Source organism: Hippocampus bargibanti, linkage group LG06 (genome assembly GCF_051943395.1).
Source record: "Hippocampus bargibanti isolate YZ-2025 linkage group LG06, ASM5194339v1, whole genome shotgun sequence".
NCBI classification, from domain to species: Eukaryota; Metazoa; Chordata; class Actinopteri; order Syngnathiformes; family Syngnathidae; genus Hippocampus; species Hippocampus bargibanti.
In genome coordinates, this window is record NC_142739.1 from 13,798,511 (window position 1) to 13,826,455 (window position 27,945).

At 40.8% G+C, this 27,945-nt stretch overlaps 1 protein-coding gene across 8 annotated transcripts in view; it reads right to left on the reverse strand.

Annotated features, from left to right (window-relative positions):
• LOC148896567 (focal adhesion kinase 1-like) overlaps positions 1-26,975 on the reverse strand; it is a 62,717-nt gene extending 35,742 nt beyond the window's left edge. For 4 of the 8 annotated variants that reach the window (XM_088998718.1, XM_088998715.1, XM_088998716.1 and 1 more), the window contains exons 1-10: positions 25,255-25,369; positions 17,529-17,555; positions 5,083-5,369; positions 4,842-5,008; positions 2,078-2,165; positions 1,843-1,922; positions 1,674-1,736; positions 1,537-1,591; positions 983-1,123; positions 189-266 (exon numbers count right to left, since the gene is read on the reverse strand). In XM_088998718.1, the coding sequence (XP_088854844.1) occupies positions 189-266; positions 983-1,123; positions 1,537-1,591; positions 1,674-1,736; positions 1,843-1,922; positions 2,078-2,165; positions 4,842-5,008; positions 5,083-5,369; positions 17,529-17,555; positions 25,255-25,291 (1,023 nt within the window). In that variant the 5' untranslated portion in view covers positions 25,292-25,369. Of the gene's footprint in view, positions 1-188; positions 267-982; positions 1,124-1,536; positions 1,592-1,673; positions 1,737-1,842; positions 1,923-2,077; positions 2,166-4,841; positions 5,009-5,082; positions 5,370-17,528; positions 17,556-25,254; positions 25,374-26,687 lie in introns of those variants that run through there. The other 4 variants (XR_016115293.1, XM_088998719.1, XM_088998721.1 and 1 more) reach the window with 4 other exon arrangements.
• Between the last annotated feature and the right edge of the window lie 970 nt (positions 26,976-27,945).

Genomic DNA, 27,945 nt, shown 5'->3' on the forward strand with positions numbered 1-27,945 from the left:
AACAAGTAGAGGGCAGTGTTGTGAACAACCATGAAGGCTCAAAAAGGAACATTATTGGAAAAGTTGATACGATACAGCGTTATATTATGTAGAACGTGGAGAAATAAAATATGCAACACATAACTGCATGCTATAGTAACACTCCATATTTACTCATTGCAAGACATGTAGAAACTCATAAGACTCACCATTGATCCCTTGTCTGTGAGGTAGCTGATTCCTTCCTCTGGTCCGATTGCTAACTCTACTGATATTACCCAGCTCGACTGAACATAGAGAGAGAACAAACCTGTTATAATTTGTCTACCGTATATTTTTCCGTCCTATACATGATATCATATGATAACATACTCAATTGTATCTCCACAAGTCAGAGGTAAAAGTCCTAATTACTTTTTGGTCTATAAATTGTGGCTCAGCAAACCAAAAGTGTAAAATGGTTAGTCGATGGAACACCCTACTATAATACACCAGCACAATGGAAGGACTAAAATATTTTCCCTATTTCTCCATATAAAGAGAGTATTGCACGAATTAGTTTGACACCGTCATAGAAATGTTGATATAATATTTCTGTAAACTGGCTACATTGTTCAGAAATGCTGAACATCATACTCATGTTTAAGACTCAATTTATTTAGTTATGCGAGAGGGATAAACACAAGAAGTGCACCTCATCATGACACAATACAATTCTATTGCCACTGTAAAGTATAAGTATAATAACTATATTTTGAAATCAATACCTCTGTTTTCACCCATTGAGATGCCCTGTGAGAAACTAAAACGATGGGAAAATGTTCTAAACTGAGTTTGCTTGGTTCTGGTAAGTCATTAACATGACAGCATTCCACAGTGAGAGATAAATACATTCCGGGCTTCCAACAGAATGAGATGCTGCAGCTGGGATAAGTGTGATTGACCTTCACAACTCATCTAACATGAAGAACATTTGGAATTGATGAAATGAAGGCTGCCGTACCCCTAATGCACATTTGAAGCACTCCTTATCAAAGTGATAGATGGGAGAGATGATTTCAAAAAACTTGTGGATGCTTTGCTCATCGTTGAGGTTGGCAAACTGCTTAAACGTCTGCTGGATATGCTTCCGAAGTGTCTTTGCCTGAAAGAAATGGCGAAAGAGAGACATTCAAAACGAAATTAGAGTTGTTCGTCAAGTTACAAAATTAATTCGTTTGGTGACCCCACTAGTGACGTTCCTAAACCGAGGTAATGTTAGCCGTTAAAATGAATTGTGGTGCAATTCCAGTTCAGAATTGTTATGTTTAAATGGTCTTCGGTCAATCTGATTACATGCTAACTGCATGGAAATCAGTTGAGTGAACAACTTCTGTATATTAGGGCTGTCTGTCTGAGACGAACATTGTGTTCAAGCTGATCTTATTTTTAGGTAATTGTACATCAAGTCAAATATCCTTTCCATCAATATTTATTCAAACAAACAGGGCAGGTGAAAAGGCTATATGGCATTGAGCAATGACCTTTTTGCTACCGTCGTGATCGTTTTAATTGTACCTTGAGAGAGTCCAGCAGGCTTTTGGGGAAGAACCTTCTCAAACCAACATCTTTCCTAAAGAAAACAAAGGCATTAAAATGACTTTGGAAGATTAAACAATCATCCAAAATAGACAATATAATGAAATGTATGTTACTCTAAGAGTTCATAGTTGGATTTCTTGTCAAGGGCATTTCCTGGCATCTCTCTGAAGAACCGCCTGTATAGTCGATAAATGATGGTCGTTAGAAACAAGAGTAACCAAGAAAAATGTTTTAGGTAACCCAGCAGGTTCCATTTTAGTGAACACACTGCTTCTCTCTCACCTTATTTCTAGACAGCCTAGTTTCAAAGCAACCTCTTGATCTACTTGATCAGCGATATGTTGCATGTAGTCACTCTTTACCTGTTAAAATAAAGTGTGAAAGCACAACTTACACATTAATTGGTCTATTGAAGTAGGTCTTGGTTTTATACAGAACACAATATGTTGAAACAGAAGCTTGGAGGACTTTAGAGGAATTTAAACTACTTTTTGCTTCTTATTGTGTGGTGTCACACCTGGTGATAGAGGTAGTTGAGCGAAGGTTTATCTTCTGAGAAATGGCTGAGGTAACCTTTGGGAAAGTAGCGCATCCGTAGCTCATACCTGAAAGTTAACAACAATGCAGACGTTATTAGATACTTTCAGATGCAAAGAATATCACTGCAGTGTGCTGATTCTGTGAGACAAAGACACTAATTTAATATTGACTAAACTGTACGACGCATACATCTCAACAATGCACGAGTCCAGTGGGAGCGGAACAGTGCGTGGTTTCATATTTTTATGACAGTGAAATACAGTTTGAACACGTGAAGCATGCATACATAGGGAAAGATCACAAGTCAGTGTTTATTGTTATTGACTATGCAAATGACAAAGCAGTGACTGCCTACAAAAGAGGGAATTGGGTCAAGACAGTTGTGATGCTATGGGCCTATAAACAGATGAGAGAAAAAAATCCAGGCTGAGAACAAAACAACAAAGAAAACCATGTTCAGTAATGAATGAAGCAAAAGGTGGCATAGAAAAGAGAAATTAGACACATTGGAAAGCTGAGAGCCAGAGAGAAAAATAAGGATGTGGGAGGAAAAAAGGATGCAGAGTAAGATCAAAGTGGAAAATAGTAACATGAGACAGATGGAGAGAAAGTAAGTGAGAAAGTAGGGAGAGAGATGGAGAGAGGGGGATGGATGATCGAGTCAGTCTGTCCCTTGGGCTTCTGTTGCCTGCATTCTAACAATAGCTCAGCAGCAGCATGTCCTGGGGGCTTACAACTCTGCCACCCTCTGAGATACTACTCTTTTTCTACATGCTGGTTAGCAAAATGAGCAACTTCTCCAATTAAAATTTCAACAATAAGTGAAATGCATTCAGTGAAAGATGAAGAAATTAAATCAAGAGGTATCTTTATTTTAATTATACAGCGTGTGTGTTTAAGACGAGCTAAGGTCAAGTGATCAAGTGGGTTTTCCACCTCTGAAAACACATGTCTTTTGCAGCACCATATTGGCTAGCAGGCCGAAAACACAAGATATTTCAAAACAAACAATGCACAAGTGCTTCAAGCAATTGAGGCAGGGTGACTCAGCTAATTATTCACTCAGCATCTGTAGCAGTGGAGGAAGTAACAACTAAGAAGACCATTAAATTGGGGAATCATTAAGATGGATTCCCCAAATTCTCAAACAGTATTGATCCGGTTTCACTCGTCAAGCAGATGTGATGGTCATTTCATCACTATCACAAGGCGCATTTTGTTGTCTTTGATTATGTTTTGGCGGGAAAACACAATTGCATATTGGGAAAAGCCGATGCATCGTCATCACAGTCTTTAAGTTTGGATCATGAAGCAACTGGACCATGAACATGGTAAAGCATATTTTAAAGAACAGAACTCTCTTACCTCCAGTAATAATCCACATATGGGTAAATATGACCTTCACTACATCCTGCCATGCAGGAGTTCCGACTCATAAATCCACAAGTTCCTCATTACAATAATTTTGAAAAGGTTCCAATTAAAGTACAGTGAGACCTCAACTTACGAACTTAATTGGTTCCCAGACAGAGTGTGTAAGGCGAAAAGTGTGTATCTCGAAAAAAAAAAATCCCATAGGAAACCATTAAAATGGGAATAATCCGTTCCCGGGTTTCCATAAAATATAGTTTTTAACTAAATAAGCCTTAAAACTACACACAACATACCTTATTCTATGTATAATAAATGTGCTATTGTATTGTAATGAAAGAAATACACTGCATTGTATCATAAAGTCACAAAGAGAGGCACATTACATGAGGACTATAATTAAAGAAATAAACTGTGCTGTAAAATAACGTTTTTTTCAACTTCTTCGATTGCCCGAGACCGTCGCTTTGAGAGCACGGAAACACCTTTTGCAACAGACGCACCTTTGATGGCTTCTGTGTTCCGGAGAATGGGAGCAATGGTTGACTTAGCATAGCCGTGCTCGGCCACTAAATCACACAAACGCACACCTCGTTCGTGTTTTTCAATTATCTCCTTCTTCTCAGCGACGGTGATTTTATTTTGTGTCTTCCTGGACTGAACACGAGCCTGTGGTGTTTTTTTTTCGGTCCCATCATAGTAAAATTATCAGCAAAAAGCTCCAAGTAGGCGATCGACGTGTGCATTCAATGAGAGGGGGTGTGCAAAGTAGCGCCGTCTGGAGCGCTGTTCGGTCGTGTGCTTCTGCCGAAGATCACTCCGCCAGCCGTGGTGGGTGTGTATAATGAAAATAGTGCTTATTATAAGGTTTAATTTTCATAAATTAGAGGTTCTTAAGACGAAAAGTTTGTAAGATAAGGTGTTTGTAAGTTGAGGTCTCACTGTACTGTATTTAGTTATGACCAAATTAAATATTTGTGATAGCAGGGCGACCGGTAATTGGAAAGTAGGAATTGGTATTTTCAAGCAGCATACATGTCTGTGTGGTAAGTGGTTTGATTTATGTGCGGTGTTTCAAATGTTAATTCTGGACATTTCAAGCATTTTTAGGGAAAATGTTATGGATGCAACAAAAATTACTTTAAATAAGAAAATCAGTTTTGATTAGCCCAAACCAAATAATATTAAAATGTTTCGTCCTTGAATCATATTGCAACCTTTGTACCTCAAATTGTCTTTTATTGGGTAGATGCTCGCGCCCAGTAACTATTATTCTCAAATTGTTGCTATTTGCTTTAAATAGTAAGTGTTCACTGCATCAACACACACACATAGACACCCACACACAAATAAATGTGTTGTTATTGTACCTCCACTCCTCCTGTGGGTGCTGTTTCTCATATTTCTCCCTCACATGGCAGACTCCCAAGTCGGGATGTAACCAGTGACGTGCGTCTGTGTGCAGATGGGTTAAACGCAAGCCAAGTGAAGTCACACAGCGCAATTTGTGGATTTCGGCTATCTTCTGGATGACACCCTATTGAAACAAGGAGGAAGAATGTGAGGAGCAGAAGGTGATGCTGAATATCTAAAATTAGAATTCTAATATACCCGAACGTCTGTAGCATCTCCGTGTCTGATATTACTCGCCCAGGTGCTTGGTTCACTATTTGTCTCAAAGTAGTGGAAGATCTTCAGAACCCTGTCCATAGAACCTGGAGTCCGCTCAAGACCACCAGCAGAGCCGATAGTACCAACACCAGTACCACCAGATATCCCGGACCGGGATTTCACTCCACACCCACTTGCCGCAGAGTGATTGAGGTTGGCCTCCAAATAGGAAGATGTTGCCATGCCTGACTCAGATGCTCTTACTGGGGCTAACTGGCCATCGTATTCTGTTGATACAAAAAGAAGACAAATGTTAAAATTAGACTTTGTTATTTAGTTGAGCCTTAAAAGCAAACAGTTTATCAAATCTATCATTGTTTGGTCTTACCAACAGATGTGCACCAAAGCCTAAAACCGGGTGGACGAACTATTTTCTTTTTACGTGCTTCATCAAAGCCAAATATTGTAGTTTCTTTTGTTTTCAAGATTTTGTGGGGGCTGTAAAGCTGCCCTGTACCCTAAAAAGACTGGCTTCTCTCAAACCTGGTCACTCCCAGAGCAAACCAGAGTCTTTTCTTTAGTGGCACTGTCTCCTGTCCAAACATCATGGCTGGTCTCACCACAGTTTTATACACCTTTTCTTTCATCCTAGCTGAAAACACTTCTATCACACATCACACCTGACATTTTTCTCCAGCCATTGCACCCTGCCTGATCACGCTTCTTCACCTCTTTTCCACTTTTGGGAATCCCGGCTTTTGGTAAATATTTTGGTGAATAAAAACTACCGGTACATTTATGTTTACCATTGGACACGATGTATATTATTTTAAAATAAAATGTAGAATTTATGGTACATTAGGAATCTGTACATGAATAAATAAGAGATCAAATGGAGAAAATTAAATGAGTGCATATAAGTGGAGGGTGAGGGCAATACTATATATCTTAGAATCAAATGCAATATGCTTGAAACGCTACTAGTTTGTCAACTGCAAATGTACCGATTACGCAGAGGCTCAGTACAAGGAGTAAAGAAATGTGTTTGCACTGAATCACACACTGCCTGACTATGTGTTTGTGTGTTTTAGACAAGTTACGAGTTGGCCCTTGAGCAAATGAGTCAGCGGCATCCCCAAAAAAAGAAAAAACAGACTGACACAAGGTTCTTTTAGAGTTACTTAATAGACCCACAGTTTAACATAAATCAGACAATTTTAAGTTGATGAATTCTGAAACAGGAGGAAATGCTGTGGTCCAAACTCAGACAGAGTGGAAGTGTTCTGTGAGTAAAGGGCACACTGTGGAGCGTTTCCTCTGCTCACACCTGCAAGACAGCTAAGGTGGCACTTTAAATCTGGCTTTGACAGAGGACATAATAGAAATGTAGAGCACACTCTGGTGTTCACTGACCTTTCCAAACCTATTTCACTCCAACTGAAGCAGAAAAACTATTGTCCGGTTTGACAAAACTGAATTTTGGAGGGAATATTCATACACAGTATTAACTTCCACAAGTAATCTGTTCTTTTGAGCATTCTCTTGCCATTATAAATTGCAGTTCGTATATTATATACCACAGTTATATTTACACCCACACTCACACATATATATATATATACATATACATTTACATTTATATATACACGCACACACACACACAAACAAAACCGAGATGCACATTGTACTTCCGCATATTGCTTCTTTTGCGGTGTCTGAGCGTTATTTGTCTATAGAAATATTTTGTTTTTTGAAACGTCACAAACAAGACGTGGAAAAGGAAGTTCACTTGACGTATGTGCATGTTTTATAACCGTATTATTATTACTCTCATATTTTCTTAGGATGATACAAGTGCAGCATGTTCTACCGGAGACAAATTCCATGTGTGTTCTCCATACTTGGCAATAAAGGTGATTCTGATTGCACCGTCGCAGAAACTGCCGTGTGAACGCAAGCGGCGCTGCACCGGGGTTAACATGCTTCTCTTTAGGAAGTAGCTTTTTACGTGTGAACGCTCCACAAAATATACACCGGTGTAAAATACAGTATATCACAACAAAATACTTTAGTGCAACACCAGTGCAAATGTTTGCCTTGTGAACATCCTTTATGGGGTTCCGCTGACTGACAGTAACATTGGTAAAACACAGAGGGCTAAAGAGTTCAAATTTGGCCCATAACCAAAGTAATGAGATATTTTCTCTATGTATCTAATTGCTATCTGGGTTATTGGCACAATCCTTGGGGGGCATCTTCTTGGCCTTGACATATTTTTTAACCATTAATTTTACTTCAACACTACTACTGCAGTTGCATCATTTTACTTTGCATCAAACTCCCACCTTTTTACTTCTCAGATGCAATCATGTCCTTTTTAGCTGCAACCCCCCCAATTCCTTGACTAATATTCTATGGTCACTCATACATCTTTTAGTTCCTTCCTTTACATGTACATTTGATCTTCACGTATTAAACCACTTCGCTCCTTCACTCAACGCTCTCATCTTTCTGTCATCCACACAATTTCATCTGACTTTCCCCTATTGTCGTATAGATCACCTTGCTAAGGATGATTGTCTCTGTCCTCATAACATAAATGTTCAAAGTCACGATGTCTATCCGATGTTGTTCCCGGGATCTGTTGCAACCACTAGTCGAGTGAGAATAAATAAATTCAAAAAAATCTTTCTTCCATACATGTGCAGTGTGCACAGCAATGTTCCCTCTAATTTTTCATGTGTCTGAGCAGACACACAAGTTCCCTGAGCACACTGAGGACCACTGTGAGCAAACATCAGATATGTACTAGTGATGTGACTGAAGTGAACAAAGAGAGCCGGTTCCTCACAAGGAAATGGGAGCCGACTTTTTTGTGATCTATTCCCCCCCCCAGTCTTTGATTAAAGCCGCACGTGATTGGTCGATATCCGTGGTAGTGGAGGGAGAGGAGAATTACAGACACATGCAGCAGTGAGGGGAAGGAGGAGGGAGAGGTGGGTTAGGGTAGACAGGTGGACAAATGTTATCACATTATGTTATTATTATTCAATTATTATATTTTTTACTAATTGGTATGATAGCATTATTAATATGAAAAGCAAATTAGTGACAGCAGATCATCAGACCAGAGTAACCACAGAGAAAGTGAAAGTTTGCGGATGCTCTCTGTGCACATATAAAACAAGAGATATCAATAAAAATATTTGATATAGTGTGTTTTTTACACGAGTAATTCGTTTTTCACATTATAATGATTTGGTAGTTAATTAATTTAAGCAAAAAAAAAAAACAATAAAAAACTGAGGAGCCATTTGGGAGCCAAAAGAGCCAGAACATCTTAGTGAGCCGAGCCAAAAGAACCGGCTCTCTTAAAAGACCCGGAATTTCCATCACTCATGTGGACGGTTTGGCCACACACCAGTTTCACACCAGTATCACGGCGCATATGGGCAGTGCACATTCGTGCCGTTCTGCTCCGATTGGCTGCGTAGTGTACGTGAACTGTACGGCATTATTGGCTGGACACCTGTCACTCATTGAGTTACGTTGCAAAATGTGCGCTGCATAGATGTTCTTGTGCGCTGAGTATGTGCAAGCAGTGTGCGATTTGCACACGCGCGCAGCTTAGAGGGGACATTGGTGCACAGTATACAGTCCCCTCAGATTTGTTTACACACATCCATGGTTGATGAGGTTTGTCACGAAATCGCAGAGAAATGATGACCTTTGTCTTCAACAAACAATATGGCGACGGTTCAATGTTGCAATAAAACACTGGATATACGTGTCTACTTTCTGCGTATTCATAAGCTTTGAGGAACTGTGTGTGTGTGAGTGAACTGTGTGGGAGTATCGACGAGGTAAAAATTAATATCGGTGAAAGTAATGTCCGGCCACAATGATGGATCGTCAACCCATCCGTTCTTCAAATTGTACGGATCCGGGAAGTTACAAGTACCGTCATGATATCCCAGCTTCTCAAAGTATCGCTCTCGGACTTCTAACGGTAGCTTTCGGACATAATCGGAGCATTGTTCAGATTTCATACTACAGTAATTCGCTTTGTCCATACTCGCCATTGTTGGCTACCAGCGAGAAAAATCACGTGATTCGTGACGTGACCTCCGTAAACAACTGGCATCTCCTATGCTGAGAAAAGCGGTTGCTCTCTGTGCTCCGACAAATAAACATCCTACTTGTTCAATCTAAACAAGAAGGACCATCTTGAGTCTTTATTCTACCAAATGCATCGTAAACACGCTGCAGATCTCACCGGAGCGGTCCCAGCCGTAAAAAAAAGGGTCTGGCGGTCATGGTCGCAAGTGCTGGTGGTCGTAACTCGCACCGGTCGTAAATCGGATGTTACCTGTATATAAACATCTCCTTGTGCTCTGAATACATCATAGAAGATACTACATTACATTCAACCAAACAGAGTTTACATTAAAAATTTATCTGAACCAGATTTTCTTTGCATCCACGTCTGTACGTCTGTGTAAGCTCTCAGTCGTACAGGAGTGGTCCATCGATGAGAAGGTTTCTTCAGCCGTCATCTGTACAAAAGTGAAGGTTTCGGACGTTTCGCCTCCTATCCAAGAGGCTTCGTCAGCGAACTAAAGTCTGACTGGTCGTATCGGCCCCATATATATAACCCTAATGTCCAGACCTGGTGGCGCCGGACACAGCTATGATAGGTCCCTACTCTCAGGTTGGGGGGGGCGCGAGACCCCCCCCTGTGGCCCCACTGATTGTTCCTACATTCCTGACTAACGATTGGCCTATTACCCCCACTCCCCCCGGTATCACCTCATCAGCATAACGACCCTCATCAGCATTGCGAAAGTTGCCTAACCTGTTTTGCCTGAGCAGGCTATTGTATGAACAATCCAAATTGAACCTCACCCCACCAGACCGGTTTAATGAAGGATTTTGTTGTTTTATAAGAATCGCCTCTTTTACCCCCCTTTCAAACCATCTATGTTCTTTCGCTAAGATTTTAACCTCATTGTCGTCAAATGAGTGGTTGCTAGCTTTTAGGTGCAAATGTACTGCCGATTGACGTCTGTACATACTTGGATGTTGGGCATAGATGCACGCCCCTTTGCTCCAGCAGAGTGGGATGCAGCCATTGTTCTTCATCTGTTTTGGAGAGGGCGCTGTTCCGATCCTGGCCCCAGCACCCAAACGAAATTGCTACACACTGAAATCAGCATGAAGCCCTCGGCACATTGGTGTCCTGAACATTTGGCAACTACCGAATGAGTATTCCTTTCAAGAAACTTATGTAAATGCATCCAAGAGTAAAAAAAACAAAAGATAGCCAGTCACTGCTGTTAAAACTCTACTCTGTATGGAAGTGAAAATACAGAGGGGAAATGTGATTGTGTGGAGTGTTATTTTGGCAAAGGTTGGAAAGAGAGTCAATGCGTTTATCTTCTAGGCTTCGTCAAGTGGCCATGAAAAAAATAAATACTACCAAACCACGATTGAAAATGTAGTATTATTTTTCTGGTGCTGTGATCTCATGACACCATTCAAATGAGTCGACAGCGACAAAACATCAAGTTCGGGTAAACTCCATCATCATTGTTACGAAATGATCCCTGTAAATGATGCCGTAACTTCAAGAAGAAGCTGGAACACATTTCTTTCGTCTTCTTCCCACTTCAGGTCATTCATCGGTAAAATAAACCCACAAGAAAATTCTGATTCTGTTCTTCACAAAGATGTTGTTCACCAAAATAATCAATCCTTGATATGAATTCCAAAGACTGCAGGATCACAGGAGTCAAATTTCAGGTTGCAGGATCATAGCATCCGAGTTTCAATCCACTGACAGCTTTCGGTCGGTCTCAGGGTAAGGTAGAAAGTAGTCACAGAAAGGTAGTCCGTTTCATGATGTCACTCCATCATGGAATCGAAAGAATACAGTCGAGGGAATGAAGCAAAGTGAAACAGGTATCAGAAAAGAAGCAAATGTAGGGTAAAAAAGCTGCAATGAAAAGTGGAGCACAATGAGGAAGAGATGGACAGAAACAGATGACAGTAGGAGGAGCAGGAAACATGAAAGAGACACGATATGATTAAACAAGTGTATCGCACGAGGAAAGACAAGATAGAGGAAGCTCAGCTTTACATCATGTAAAGCGAACAGGTGAATGGGGTCAAGCAGGTGTGTGATGTCACAGAACAACAAATTAACATAGACCAAATGGATGAAGTGAAGCAAAACGGTGTTGTGGAAATGGGCTGAGGAGAAATGACTCAGGCGAGTGATCCAATTCCGGAGTCGGCACTGTTCTGTAGCGGCAGAGATCCCAACATTGCTTCAAAGGCTGCTGCTGCTGCTGTTGATCACGAGTGCAGTATGCACGCCGTGAAGTGCTTCAGATGTACGAGCAGGAGCCTATTTCTATGTGCGTGCGTACATGCGTGTGTGTGTGTGCGTGTGCTTAAGCTTGAGAAAAGGGGTTTTCATATGCAAAAGCGGGAGCGTGTGGTTGTAGATAAACACGTAGGTGACAGCAAAGCAGAGACTGGTTCGCGACCAAGCAAGTATGAGTCGACGAGATACCCAGAGGCAGCATGTGAGGGTGCAATATGCCCTGTTATGTCTTCAGTGAACACTGCAGTATAAATAGCTGGTCACGGGCAAGATGTGTGCGTGTGGGTTTGAGTAATGTTGGGAGAGCTTGACATTGAGTGAAACACCGCAAGAGTACCGTAATAAGAATAGATACTCAAATATAAAGAATTTCACACAGAATGATTTTAGCAGGTGCACAAATTAGCGACTGAAATATCAAAAACATAAATTACATGTAATTTCTTTCATTCTTATTTCATGTGTGTGTATTTTTATACAGTTAAATTCTGTTTGGATTTCCATCATCGTAAAATGGGTTGTTGTTTATATTTCCCTTCGCGACATGCTTTTGTATGTAGGTTGCATTGGTCTTTTAAGTATTTGACCCTACATATGCCCACCCTCTGCTGTGCTCACATCAGATGGCATTCTTCTAAGATTTAATTGCTGTTTTGGTGGCTAAATTGCCCATCATCGACACAGCAACACTGGAAAATAACCGTCTGGCTAACATTGGCCACGTGTGATTCTGTTTAAGTAAACAACCCCGTTTTTTTTATTATGAGAAATACATGAATACAATTATTTATATTGAACAATTGTTATGTAATTTGTTTCGAGGCAACTTTCCATGTCTTGTGATAGAAAATTCCATCTGTTGTGTCTCATAAAAAGTTCAAGTGGCCACAGAATGATGTGAATTAAATTGTTTGGTTTGTCAGATAATACAATTACAGTACTCTGAATATTTGTACCTCACACGCAAGAATGTTGCTGGTCATTGATGCCAAATGTCTTTCTTCTTCCTGGAGTTAATGTCATTATCAAGTTTTTTTTACATACTTTCAATTACTTTTGAAGTATTTCCCTTTAAGTCAAATATTTAGACTGATAGCTAATTCATGGAATATGCGGAGAATTGAAACATATTAATGTAAAGTAACTGTGATTGCCTGGCAACCAGTTTAGGGTGTCCCCTTGTCTACTACCAGAAGACAGATCCAACCCCTCCTGCCACCCTTGTGAGAATAAAGCGGATGGGAAGATAGATGAATGAATGAATGAATGAACAAATGAATGAATGAATGAATGAATGAATGAATGAATGAATGAATGAATGATGATGTTCCAGGCTATATGCTGCATCTCTATTCTCCACATTTTGAACTCTGCTGCTTTTAACGTGACTGGTTTATTTATTATTTTTACTGACAATCTGTTAGCACTGGCCGACACTTACATTTTAAATTAAATCATATTCATTTATTGTCCTCATTTGACAGCCATGTTCTATATTGCCCAGCTTTCAGTAATGTGTATTTTAAATTTTGTTTTGTCCAATCAAATTTCATCTACTACGTGGACCCATGTCAATGTAATCTGCCCAAACCATCCATTTTCCAGACCGCTTTATCCTCATTCGTGTCGCAAGGGGTGCTGGAGCCTATCCCAGCCGTCTTTGGGCAATAGGCGGGGAGACCCTGAATTGGTTGCCAGAAGGGCACATAGAAACAAACAACCATCCACACTCACACCTAGGGACAATTTGGAGTGTTCAATGAGCCTGCCTGCATGTTTTAGGAAACCGGAGAAACATGCAAACAGGGAGCCCGAACCGGGTCTTGAACCCACAACCTTTGCACTGTGAAGTCGGTGTGCTAACCACGCGACTATCAGGCCGCCCGCTGAGCCGCCCGCTAAGCATTAACTTCCAAAACTACTGGCATACATTTGAAACAGCTGTTCTTTTTTTTAACCAACCAGATTTCAGATTCACCAAAAAAGGCCTGCTCGCTGGCTAACAGGTATCTTGACATCTTTGCATTCACTGTCCGGTTGAGCTAAATAGTCTGGCTATGTGGAAAGCTTATCAAGGAAAAACAAATTTTTGTTTGAAAAAACAATCAACAAATAAAATAAAAATTGTCAAGCTGGCCTGTTTCAGACAAACAGGAAATTGTGAAGATAGGCCAAACAACGTGACCATTGGCTGGCTTGTTTCAATCCAGAAAAAAACATTTATTTGGTATTTCCAGAGCAAACAGCTTCCTACAGCGGAGACATTTTTGTATAACGTTACTAGATATAAAGTATATTGTAGCATAGATCTTTGGAATTGCTTGGAGGAAGATAAATCATTATAATGGTATTCAAATAAATGAAATGCCTCCATTTCTCACTCTGTCGCGTTCTGCAATGTTATATTGCGTTTCTCCGTATTATTTTATCAAACTGTATCAATGTTCAAATAGTCTATATAATTGAGAAAATCTGTCTTTTAATACTTGCATGTAAAGATACTTGCCCTGTCTTATCTATCTGTAACTTGTCCTTTCCTTCTCCTACCTTTTTTGTTTCATGGGCTTTTGACTTTTTCCGTGCCTGAATGGGTTCGTCCCGTGCCTGAATGGGTTCGTCAAGAGCAAGGGATGTCATTGATTTTTGTGAACTGTGTAAGCCAGTGATGTTTTTTGAGACTCTTTTGCGAGTCCGGGCTTCATAAATAAAGTGACTTAATAAAACAAGACAATTAAAAAATATATTTTTTACATTTTAAATGCTAAAGTCCATTTGCAAATCATGGCTGGAAGAGCAATGGATTTTCACAGCTAAATTGTGTCATGAGAGCTTTAGTGTTGAAGGCACAGTATTCTCAAGGTTGAACTGCCGTTGTGTTCCAAAAAGCAAGACTGCATCATCTCATCAAGTTACAGGCTGACATCAGCAAATGAACTAATATTCTGCTGATGTTTGCTGAGGATATGTTCACAAATGTAATTTATTTTGTAAATTTTCTCCGCCATCACATGTGTGAGCCCAAGTCATTTATTTCAGCTGTACACCAGAAAAAAATTGTTTGATCGCAAAAGGTGAATATGAGACAGGAAATCTTTGTCCTATTTGTTTGTATCTGGATCTGAAATAAAACTTGGATGTGGCATTTTTCATTTCAATCCACCCATTTATCACGTGAGTGAAAGTATTGGAACATGTGACTGACAAGTGTGTCTTGTTCGCCACGTGTGCTTTATTAAGCAGCACTAAATCTTTGTGATTTGCCAATCGACTACATTCATACTAGTCTACATTGCATTGTCAACCATTTTTAATGTCCTGAAGAAAAATTCAACCATTGGTGTAACAAGTGAGAGACACCAAACACATTGACCAAGAAAAATGGCAGTAGTTTATGAGAAAAACAACAGGAGACTTATTCGCGAGATGAATATGAAAGCTTGACTGAAATACAGTCTTGGAGGACAGGTGCATAATCTTCACTGGTACAGGAAAATTCACAGTTTAATTTCCTTTTGATGAAATTTACAAGATACTTTGGATTAAAAACGCAGATAATGATCTTCTGTTAAGCTTTTCCAGTTGGTCAAAAATGCCTTGCATCCAAAATGGAACGATTTCTCAGTAATATTAAGTATGAAAGTAAATGTTCACCTGTTTGGATAACTACTTAGTACAGCAGTTGGGGAAATTGCAACGCCGTTTGACAGCCACATTGGGAATGCACCAAAGTGATGACAACTCATTATACAGTAGCATAGTGCTTCTTAACCTGGGTTCGACCGAAACCCTAAGGTAACTCTGCCATTGAAGTTAAGACACACCCAACTCAACATTAGTTATGACCAATGTTCCCTCGAATTTTTCATGTGTCTGAGCAGACACACAAGTTCCCTGAGCACACTGAGGAACACTGTGAGCAACATCAGACGTGTACGCTGTGGCCACACACCAGTATTACGGTGCATATGGGCAGTGCACATTCACGCCGTTCTGCTCCGATTGGCTGCGTAGCGTACATGAACTGTACGGCATTATTGGCTGGACACCTGTCACTCATTGAGTTACATTGCAAAATGTGCGCTGCGTAGATGTTCTTGTGTGCTGCGTATGTGCAAGCAGTGCGCGATTGCGCACGCGCGCAGCTTAGAAAGAACATTGTTTATGACACGCCCGCTTGGCCATCACTGGTTGATTTTCTGCACAATTTAAAAAAATGTATCTTTGAAATATTACAATGCGTGTTTTTTTTCCAACAAATGAATGTTTTAAAGCAGTGTTTGAAATAACGTCTGCCTGGATGCCTGGGTGGCCGACAACTTTTTCTGGGAAAAAAAAAGAAATATTTTTTTTTTCAAAATTGTTTTCAATTCAATGTTTAATTTCATTTCAATTTTTAATTTCGGTTCATTTGGCAATTGACATACTCGGCAGCCAATCAGAAGCCTGCATCGAATAACTTTGTGCCCAGACTTTCCCGAGCGTTATCAGGTCGTGCATTTGCATAACATTTTCAAAAGTAGACACAGGTACATCAACTACTTAATTTTAAAGTGTTGTTCTGTTATATATTCTGATTATCAATACTTAATATTTTTCGACAATGTTTTTTTGCGATTAGTCGTCTTATTGTGTTTCAAGTTGTGAAAAATCGGGCAGGCAACATTATGGCCGGGCAGGCAACTTTTCAGAGTTGTCTGCCCTGGTGTCCGGTAACTTGTTCTCATGAGTTTCAGACACTGTTTTAAAGTCTTGAATTTGTAAAAATAATTAAATAAAATACTACTAGCATATTGATAATTGAACTGATGATTTCTAGCCTTATATTTTTTTGGCAAAAACAAAATCATTGGCCTATGTGTGATGACACCTTTGAAGGAGAGTGTATTTCCAGTTCCAAATATACAATATTGGACTGAAGTACAGTTATCTAGCGACTGCCAAGGTGGGCATGATAGTGAAGTCTCTAGCTTCATACCATAACTAAATTGAGGCTATGACACAATAAACAGCTTACACAATAAACAGAAAAGGCTCCTTAAGCAAGAACTTGCACTTCCCTCGGAAAAAGTCCATTCATCCATCCATTTTAAACACCGCTAATGCTGAACAGGGTCGGTCATAAGGAGTTGCTGGAGCCTATTCCACCTGACCTTGGAGGGAAGGTGGACTACACCTTGACTGCATGCCAGTCAGTCGCAGGGCATACAGTATATACAGTATATACAATATATACAGTATAGAGAGACAAACAACCATTCACAGCTTCATCCATGATGTCACAGAGTAGGAACCGATCCCACAATGTCCACACACAAGTCAAGTGAGTGTACCACTAGACCAGGGGTGTCCAACCTTTTTTGACCAAAGACCCACTTTTCTGTCAGCCAACCTCCTGAAATTGAATAATGTCCGCCCATGCACACACACACACACATTTCCACAGGGATGGAATCATGAGAAATATATAATGGTCCCTCAGATGAACAAAATAGAGAATAGAGTTGAAACAAAAGTTTGTGAGTTTGAATAACTGCCAACCATAGGAGAGACCTGAAGCAGAGCCTTGGGATGCACTTTTGCAGCGTGTAAAGGAACATAGCTCACCCGTAGCGTTTTGAAATGCTTTCCCGGGCATTCCACATTTCTATTCTGGGTTAAAAGTAATGTGCTTTTGAATTTTAATTCATTTTTTAAATTGTTGTTTTGTGTGAAAGTGAGATTTATAGGATGTAATGGTTGCAGTGTGCACAAACAGAAAGATATATCATATTCAAAACACGCACACAGACGCACAAAAGTTGTGCTGTGTTTTTTTCCCTCTATAATACCCTTTGCGATCAACCTGGGACAAATGGAAGCCTAGCAAGTTTTTTTTCTTGAAAATAAATTCTTTATTTCAACTACAATAGTATTAGTTTAATATACTAGTTCAGTTGGTTCACAAATAAAATAATCATTTGGTTCCAAGCACAAAAACCTGAAGCAAAAAGCTTTGCCAGCACGATCTGGCAGCAGAAACAGTGCCAAGTAGATAATCAGGACACATGTATTTACTCACCAGCATAGTGGGATATTCCAGAAATATCTGAAACATAAAATAATTAGAGAGAAATTATTATTTGGAATCACTAAATCCCAATAGAATGGCAAAGCATGACTAATTTAAAATCCACAATTCCAAGGAAATCGGGACAGTATTCATGCAATCATGTTCCAAACCGCTTATTACTCACTAGAGTCGCCGGGGGGGTAATGAAGCCTACGGTATAACCCAGCAGGCAGTAGGCAGGGGACATCCTGAATCGGTTGCGAGCCAATCGCAGGGCATACAGAAACGAACAACCCATTCACGCTCACACCCGCACTTATGGACAATTTGGAGTGTTCAATCAGACTGCCATGCATGTTTTTTGGAATGTGGGAGGAAACCAAAGGAGCCGGAGAAAACTAAGGCGGGCCCGGGGAGAACGTGCAAACTCCACACAGGGAGGTCAGAACAGGTATTGAACCGACAACCTCTGCACTGTGAAGTCGACGTACTAACCACTTGGCAATGATGTGCAAAAACAAGTCCTACATTGAGATTTTTTGGGTGCCGAAATTGGGACAGGCCCTTTGTATTTGCTGTTTTTATTACATCTGTATTATTTAAGTCACTTATAAAAGACATAATCAGTGAATCTTTAGTGGCCTTGACACAATCACATTGTTAATGTAGAACCCTGCTATATTCAATTGAATAAGCTATGTAAATCATACTAGATGGTTCATTTCATTGTAAAGTTGTAAAGTGAGAATCCGTAATGTTTAGGGGGGCGGTGTGAGTTCAATGCCATGGGTCACATGCATATCTATGAAGGTTAGACCTCTTCAAAATTGACCTTTTTCTTCAAACATACGGAAACTGATATTCCCATTCTCCAAGGTCTACATTAGCTAAATATACCAGTTATTGTGATCTTGGACCTTGGCTATGCCTGCTTCAAGAGCCATGTAATTTTATTGTTGCCGTTTTTCAAAAACGCTGCAAAATTTGGGATATTATGTCCTTATTTTCATTTTAGCTTTCCAGAGGTTGGTGCTATAGCATTGAAAGTGGTACCAAATGAAAGCTAATAAAATTTTCTTGCATATGGTAAACACATGAACACCTGTGTTAATTTTAATTAATTTTAATGCACAAACATATTTTTATGCTTGGAAAGGATGCCATCATACAATACATAACTTTATCTCAAAAATGTTAGTTACTCTTAATGCATGCATATAATTTATTATCACTAATTATGTTTTATCTCTTCATTTCAGATTGTAAGTGAAAGCTGATTTGTTAAGATTTGTGAACTACTGACAACATGGCATCTGGAAGACAACTACGCTGTGGGAAAGTGGTCAGCGATACAAGTGAACGGGATGAACCAACTGAAAACAGAAGAAAGGTGGCAACGCCTGCCACGAGGTCATTCAGTGATGTGTATCTCATTGGGCAACCCAGCTCCAGCATCAGAGGCTCTCAACTTCCTACTAATCGCCAGGTTCCAGTATTTCCTGCATTTGAGCAATGATAATCCCAACAGTGACAATAGGTCTTTAGCCCATGATACAGTGGATATTGTTTGCCATTCTGGAATATGGCAAGGATTAAAACACTAACTAGATCAAATGCAGTCAACCGTTTCATGATCCTCCATGAAAAGTACAGGAAAATTGTGAAAAACAAGGGAAGAAATAACAAACCAGAAGAAGAGAACGAACTAACTTTCTGAAGGACTTAGACAAGTTATTTGATATTGGAACAAAGGATGTTGTGGAGGAGATAAGAAGCAACAGGCTGCTCACAAAGGAGACCAAGGAAGAGGACGTCAATTTCTACTCGGACCAACAGACCACTCGCCTGGCACATGTCAGGTCATGATAAGGTGTTTGAGAAGAAGTCGAGAGAATGTTATCATCAGTGACTAAAGCAGCAGAAGTCGGGAAAATCTCAAGTGATGAAGACCCAGAAAACAGTCAAGGCTCTGATACTAGTGAGGGTTCAGAATACACTGACAACACCAAGCTGTTCTTCAAAACCAAGTACGATAACCTTACACTTTCCACACCCAGTTATGACCAGTGAAGAGATTTGTAGCACTGCAGATCGGTTGTCACTCTCTGACAACCAGACTACGGCCATTGTGTCTGCAGTGTTGAAGGCAGGAGGTGCAGATCTTGATGACTTTGTTATATCAGCCTCTACTACAAGACGAAATAGGATAAACACTCGTCATAACTTGTGCCAACGTTACATGAATAATTTGAAAGAAAGTCCGCCAGATAACTGCACACTACACTGGGATGTAAAACTTCTACGGGATGTTCTTGGTGAAAGATACCCAGTGGAAAGTCTTGCAGTGCTCTGGTACTCCACAGTATGAAGAAGGGAATCTGCTTGGTGTGCCCTTCATAGAAAATTCCACATGAATCCAACAGTGTAATGCTACATTGGAACTGATAGAAACATGTGGTCTCACAGACAACATTGTAGGCTTGGTATTTGATACACAGTGGCATCAAGGGTGCAGCGAAGCTTATTGAAGAAAACTAGGCAAAAAGGTATTCTACTTCGCTTGTCGCCATCACATAACAGAGGTAATAATTGGAGGTGTATGGGAGGCTGTGTTTAGCAAGGTCAAGAGTCCTGACAACACAATGTTCAGCAATGTGAAAGAGAAGTGGGACAAGTTGGTTAAGGACTGCCCAAGAGTTCTGGGCCTAGTTGAACAAGACTTGAAACAGAAGAAGACAAGCACAATTGCAGTCTTAAGCAATTTCCTTGAGGAAGCAAGTCCGAGGGCAGATTACGGAGAGGTGGCAGAGTTGTGCCTGATTGGTGAGGAACCTCCTCGAGGTATCCACTGGGCCAAGCCAGGTGCCATGCACCAAGCCCGCTGGATGGCCAGTAACATTTACTGTATGAAGATGCTCATGTTTTCCAGGGAACTAAAATACAACACGGACACTATCTTCAAGCTGGAGAGGATGAACAAGTTCCTGGCCTTATTCTACACCAGCCACTGGGTGACCACCACATCTGCAGCTGATGCACCTATCCATGACCTCCAGCTTATGAAGAACATGCTGCAATACAAGCTGTATGACTATGAACTGGCAACCTCTGGTATATGACCCAGGAACTAGTGCCATTCACCTTGTTCAGTTCACATACCAGCATGACCAAGTCTGCAAAAGAGAAACTCGCAGTCAAGCTGTCAAAAACAGAGAAACCTGAGAATTACAGGAAAGGCAAGCCAGTGTTTCCTGTCATCAAGGCAACTACAGTTCTCACAGACCTGGTAGGGCCAGAGTCTCACTTTCTGTTTGATGCTCTTTGAGTGAAATGTGACTGGCTCACTACTCCTGCTGACACCTGGGAAGACAATGACAGCTACAGCAATGCACAGAAGTTTGTGATGTCAGTGAAAGTGACCAATGATGTGGCTGAGAGAGGCGTGAAACTAATGAGTGACTTTGCAACTCAGATCACAACTGATCCAGAGCAAAGAAGCTGCTTACAAGTTGTGGAGTACCACAGGAAAAAAAATGACAGTTTCAAAAAAGCCACATTGAACAAGTGATAATACATGTATTAGTAACATCCTATCTGACAGTTTCTTATGCAATATATGTGTCAGTGAGTGCTATCATACTACCAAACAGATTTTTTTTGTAGTGTCCCAGCTGTTTGTGCATTAAAATTAGCTAAATGTACACCGGTGTTCATGTGTTTTATTGTGCTTACCACCATATTATTTTTTTTATTAGCCTTCATTTGGTACCACTTTCAATGCTATAGCATCAACCTCTGGAAAGCTACAATGAAAATAAGGACATAATATCCCAAATTTTGCAGCGTTTTTGAAAAACGTCAACAATAAAATTACATGGCTCTTGAGGCAGGCATAGCCAAGGTCCAAGATCACAATAACTGGTATATTTAGCTCATTTAGACATTGGAGAATGGGAATAATATCACTTTCCATGTGTTTGAAGAAAAAGGTCAATTTTGAAGAGGTCTAATGAAGGTATTATTAATACTGAAAGGTACATCCAGGTTTTAGAGCAGCTGTCCCTAAACGACAGCACACAGGCCGTATCAGGCCCACCTTCACATTTGGTCCAGCCCCCCCGAACATACGAGAGGGTACAGTACATTGTATTTTGATTTATTTTTTCAGCTGCGTGTATTTTTACTGGATCATAAAGTTGGGCTTTTGCAATCAAGTGTTCATTATTTTTAAACAATTTTCATTAACTCGTGTCCTTAGGAAATGCTCACATTCACACAAAACTGTCTTTTATCTAATACGTAATTCGATCCACAGACAGAACTCAAATACAAACCCACAATATCCCCATATATAATATCCACAAACAAGGATCCAAAATTGAATGGTCATCATCAGCCATTGCTATTAGTTCAAATCATTTCATGTGCATAGATATGCTTTACAACCTTATGTGTGATGCTCTTAGAATATCGCACACTCACACTCTATCTCTCTCTGTCTCTCTCTCTCTGTCCCTCTCTCATTCTCTCTCTCTGTCTCCATGTCTCTCGAACCGACACTACTCTAAGAGCATTGCACAATTATCATTGTGGCAAAAACAGATTTAAAGGACAACCGACGCCTCCGGACAAGTTGTGTCCATAATTTGTAAAATCGCTTCAAATGACTTCTACTGAGGGTGTTTTACAAAGATTCCACCGCATTTACGTTTTAAGACTGGCGCTGAATATTCAGGAAGTCTTGTTTTTGAGTTGGTGACGATTCCTGACGTCATGTCACGGAAGGAACGCCGCTGACCGAGAAAGGAAACACAATGCATTTTGCAGTACTTTGTTTGGTCTGAAAACTTCGAGTTGATCCGTGTTGATGGCGAGATTAGAATGAAAACACATAAATTACGCAATGGTGAATCGTTGTGTGTTGCACCGAGACAACGATTTGATATTCGCTGACAAAAATTCCCAGGAGACAAATCAGCCCATTTCCACGGAAGTTTGTCGCCATCTTCTGCATTTTTTTGGGTGCTACATTTCTGTCCAGTTGCCTCAAAATGACACGGAATAAATTCTTCAATCGATTGCAAACATGTATTATTTCCTCTTCAGAACTATTTGAATCATATTCATAACTGGATGAGTAACAAGAAAGCATGTTCTCCGAATCTGAAGCCATTGTTTTGATTCTCGAGCAAGGCAAGACATCTTGGCGTGACATCACGAACAAGGGGGCGAGACCTGAAACTGGCCACTTTACTTAACTGGAGTTATCTCTTGAACAATATAGTATGAAGTCTTAAATAACTGCAACACTGCATTAATGCCAAGCTCTACAAGGAAGCAAAGTAGATGATGTGTCCTCTAACTTTCACTCAATTTTTGATGAAGTGGCAGAAAGCAGAGACAACCGAAGAGTACAATGCAGTGAGACTGCATGAGTAAATATGCACAAAAATAAGCATGTTCAAATGTGACATGCAACCATGGTAAAAAATAGATGGCATAGCAGGCGATTAATTTTTAAAAAGGCAGCTGAAAAAAGGAGGATCACTTAGCTGAAATTGTCATCCAACATGTTCAAATCAACAAATTTAGCATTTCATGGATTGCCTGTCTGTCAGAACCAAGAATCATCCATGGTTATCAAAACTTCAGTTGTATTTCACTACATTCAGGAACTATTGCAGAGGTTTGGCGTTGTGTCAACAGTACATGATTTTCAGTGTCCAGAACACTGCTGTCATATAAACAAGCATCCGGAGTGACCATTTTTCACATCCATCTGTAGCACAGGTGTCAAAGTTAAGGCATGGGGGGGGGGGGCAAATCTGGCCCGCCACATCATTTTATTCGGCCCGTGAAAGCTAATCAAACTTGTGAAATTACATGATGCTTGCTAAAGTTGAAAACAATATTTAAAATTGTTCCACGTAAACCACAGTAACAGTCATTATTTTTTACTTAAAACGTGAAAACGAGTTATTATTTAATTTATTGTGTGCTCTAGATGTAATATGTTGAGACCTTCAAGTTCCTGGGAATCACAGTCTCCCAGGACATGAAGTGGGAGGTCAACACCAACTCTATTCTGAAAAAGGCCCAACAGAGAATGTACTTCCTGAGGCTGCTAAAGAAGCATGGCCTGCCACAGGAGGTGCTGCAACATTTCTACACGGCTGTCATCGAATCCATCCTGTGTTCTTCCATCACCGTTTGGTTCGGGGCCGCCACAAAAATGGACAAAATCCGACTTCAACGGACGGTTAGGACGGCGGAAAAAATTATTGGCACCGCCCTACCCACTCTCGAGGACTTGCACACTGCCAGAATCCGAACAAGGGCGCGGAAAATCCTACTGGACCCTCCGCACCCTGCCCACCACCTTTTCCAGCTACTCCCCTCAGGCAGGCGCTACCGATCCATGCGCACCAAATCCAGCAGACATTTAAACAGCTTCTTCCCCCAAGCCATTAACTCTTTGAACTCTTCAACAGTAGCCAAAATGGAACTGTATAGTGCCACTTAGTAGTTTTTTTGACGACGATACTAGTGCAGCGTGTTCTACCGGAAACAAATTCCTTGTGTGTTCTACATACTTGGCAATAAAGATGATTCTGATTCTGATTAAACATTCTAATGGCTTCCCCTAAATTCATAACTGCCCCTGAGAGGAAACCGTAACTACAATATAGCCCACGGAAAAAAATGAGTTTGACACCCTTGATTTATACTATAGTTTAATACATCTGTGGGTTAATAATAATAATAATAATAATAATAAAAATTTAATGAATAAGCACCTTTCAAAACTCTCAAGTACACTTTGCAGTCACAGGATATTTTTCCTGCTGGTGAGCAGCGGCAGCCACACGCACCAGCATTCACTCAACCCGGAAGTAACAATGTAAAAAAATTATAATAATAATAACAAATAATATGACAACACAAAGACACAGTGAGGCATTCATTCTTCAGTACTTTCTGTAACGTGTAAATGATGTTGGTGGAATGGTGATGGTAACAGTAGCCTGTGTCACAGTGCCCATTACAACAGGTATTACATTTTCCCTAGGTTGCTGTGCTGCATGAAAAGCACCAACACGGTGGAATGGGTATTAAATACACTACACCACATGCTGCCACCACAGTGCATCTAATTAATTGTTTAGGCAAAGCAGAATTGCTGTGTGAACTCGTACACAGACACAGTAATGTCATTTTAGGATTATTTGTGGAAAAAAAATGCAGGCAAATAAATGTCAGCTCCGCAGTTCTCTCTTTGGGAGCATTTACAGTAGCAACGGAACCATGGTCGCTAATCTTTCACAATACATTTAATGCACGGTCCGCATGAAGACAGACTTACTACGACAGGTAACCAATCAAAACAAAACTGTGTAGAAGGTAGAAAAACTGTCTTGGAAGTAGGATCAGAAATCTCTAGGCAACATCCAAAGCAGCACAATTCACTCACTCACTCATCCATTATTACTCAAAACCAAAAATGAGCTTTATCAAAGAAAAATAGAGCAGTCTGACAGCATATCAGAGGCGTCCATGTCCTTGTTTGCGTTGCACACTCAGCCTGTATGCGAGGTTTCCACATGCAACTGCTTGCATGATGGCGAGCAATGCAAATTCCTTTCCAGCCCTCAACCTCTTAGACCCTCTCTACCTGGCTTCCATTGAGCACCGACACACACCAGCTCAAATAGACCCGACTGAGCCACCTACATACCTCTGTTGGAGCAGCCCAGAAAATCCCAGAAATGCATGTTGGTTGCCTTTAGGAAGAAGACTGCACTTCTGCTCTAAGCTTGTATTCCCCTTGTCCTACCCTCTCCACTTCCTCGTTATGCACTATGTCGTCATATAGCAGGAGAACACCCGCCCCAATTGCTTCCAATTCTCACACGTTTGAGTATCATAACAGATGCCTCCCTTCGGTTGATTTGTTTCTCTTCCCATGGTGCACCACTGCCATACCACGAGCACCCAATTTCATCCCGTGTCCCTTGTCTTTATTTGCCCCTGTCACAAGCCAGACAGGTGTGACCATCGATCCGACATTGTCAGTGCTGCTTCACCCATTCCTGCCTCTTTGAATTAGTGACGGAAATGTGAGAAGTGATGCTCTATGACACATGAAGAGAAGCCCAAAGCTATCAACGGCATTATTTTTGTTTTTAAAAAAAGTTGAGTCATTGTGAGGAAAAATACAGATTACATGAGAATGACTATGTGTGTAAATAGCCTCTTTGCAGAAAAACCCATGATAAACACAAGGTCACAGACAGTATCAGTGAGTGTGGGAATCCTAAATTGACAGTGTCCATCCAATGGAATGAAAGAACCCCGTATAAAAACAAGGGTGAGGGAGAGTTCTTGATGATTCACCCACCAACAATAAAAGCTGACAAGTCCAGGAATTGTGGTAAATTTGTCAGGAATGACAACAATAGCCTTGTATATGTGGATGAACAGACAATATTAATGAAGTTCTGGATTATTCGTGCACAAACCTGGGGTTTTTATAAGGGTCTTGACCCATTGGCTCGCAGGGAGCATACAGAGAGGACAATCTCACAAATTATATCACATATTAGATATGCACACAAATTAAGCCGTTTAAATTGGCGATGTGTGGAAAGTGAGTAAAAAAAAACCTTCATATGAAAACAGACAGTAGTTTTTAATGTTCTGACTGGGCGCCCACACAGCCAGCCACCCAAACACCTGAAGATGGTTGAGCAACACCAATTATTATTCTTTTTGTTTGCAAGAAATCAACGGTTTCAACAATGCAGCACAATGCGGATGGCTCATTAAACACATGACACATCATGTTTCAGAATTGTTGTTGTGTATGACATAAATCATTCACCTTTGCACCCAAGTTACCAAAGAAGCCCAGAGGGGTGGTATCGTCCACTGCACCACTCATTATAATCTGCGAGGAATACAGATGACTGCATCGTGTCAAAAATGACCACACTGTCTGGCTACACAGTGCGCAGTATTCCCACAATATCAGCACACCAGTCGACAATAATGCAAGCCCCGTGCAGCATCCAGCCCATTGTCTGACTGCTAGCCCTTTAATGCTAAGCTACTTCAGCTAACGGTGGGCTATTCCCAACCATTCCGCTCCAAAGACGGATCAATACTCACCCGCCTAACGCTCCCAGAGCCAAGCCGCACCTACTTCCAGTCACAGGTCACCTTTTCCAGTAAGTAAACGGGGCGTTCACACATGAGTCCCGTTGGTATAAAATCCGAGTTTTGGAGGCTGATTCTGCCCGCTGTTGGCTGCCTCCTTGTGTCTGGGTGAGTCCACAACAGCGCCGTGGCCGGCTGTCGGTGTCACTGGTACGAAGACGCGCAGTCGAAGTCAGTTCAGCAACCGTGCTACTTCAGCGTGCGGTGCCGCTCTGCTGCATTTGGAGCGTCGTGATTTTCCAACATGGCTGCAGCTGATGCGAGAATTAGGGGTCCTCAAAGGTTCACGGCACCCACAGGAGCCTCAGGAAAACACCCCTGGTTCACCCACACAATCCCACGTATGTTACATACTGTAGATGCATTCTAACTCAATGTCAAAGTCAGTGTGCAACGTTCCACATTCATAATCTTGAGTTCTTCCAAGGACTCCGTCGAGGAAGGATGTCAAGAGACGAACATTGTCCTCCCCATTATTTTCCAGATTATTTGCCACAACAATACTTTGAAAGTAGACCTCTCAAAAATGCGCTTTCTATTCATCCCTCCATCCAACCGCTTATTTGGTTTTGATAAAGATTGTAGATGTTAGGGTTGCAAATGAAATGACACAGGGCAAGAAGCAGCTATACCTTGCACTCAGACAAACAACCATCCATATCCACACCCATACCTATGGATAACTTTCAAATGTCCATCCCGGCACCTGGTGGCCATTGGAAAATTTAAGATGACTCCATAACAGCCAAGATAGGCCAACATGGGCCAGCTGTTTATATTTTGCTGGACAGTTGCTTCTCATGCGACCAATGAAGCAGGAGAGTACCAAACCCTGCACGGCTTTGGGTTTCAACGAGTGGGATTCAGAGATCCGTTCAATTAGGACAACCTTACTAGTATTTCCAACCTGGCACACTATTGAGGCTCTTTAGAAGCCATGTAGCCCTTTACATTGTATTCAACTTGATTATTGATTCAACCACGTTATAGGAATCAATATACAGACCGCGGATGGTATGATAAAGAATGCCATTTTAGCTATTGGATGTACCTTTATTCGTCTCACAGTGAATACATTTACATTTCACAGCAGCAAAGTTATAAAAGGAAGAGGAACGAAAGAAGTAGCAAAACAAAATACAGGAGCTGCTGGAAAGCTCACTGTGCCACAAAATCAGAGCTTGCCACCTCCAAATTCTTAAAACAAGAT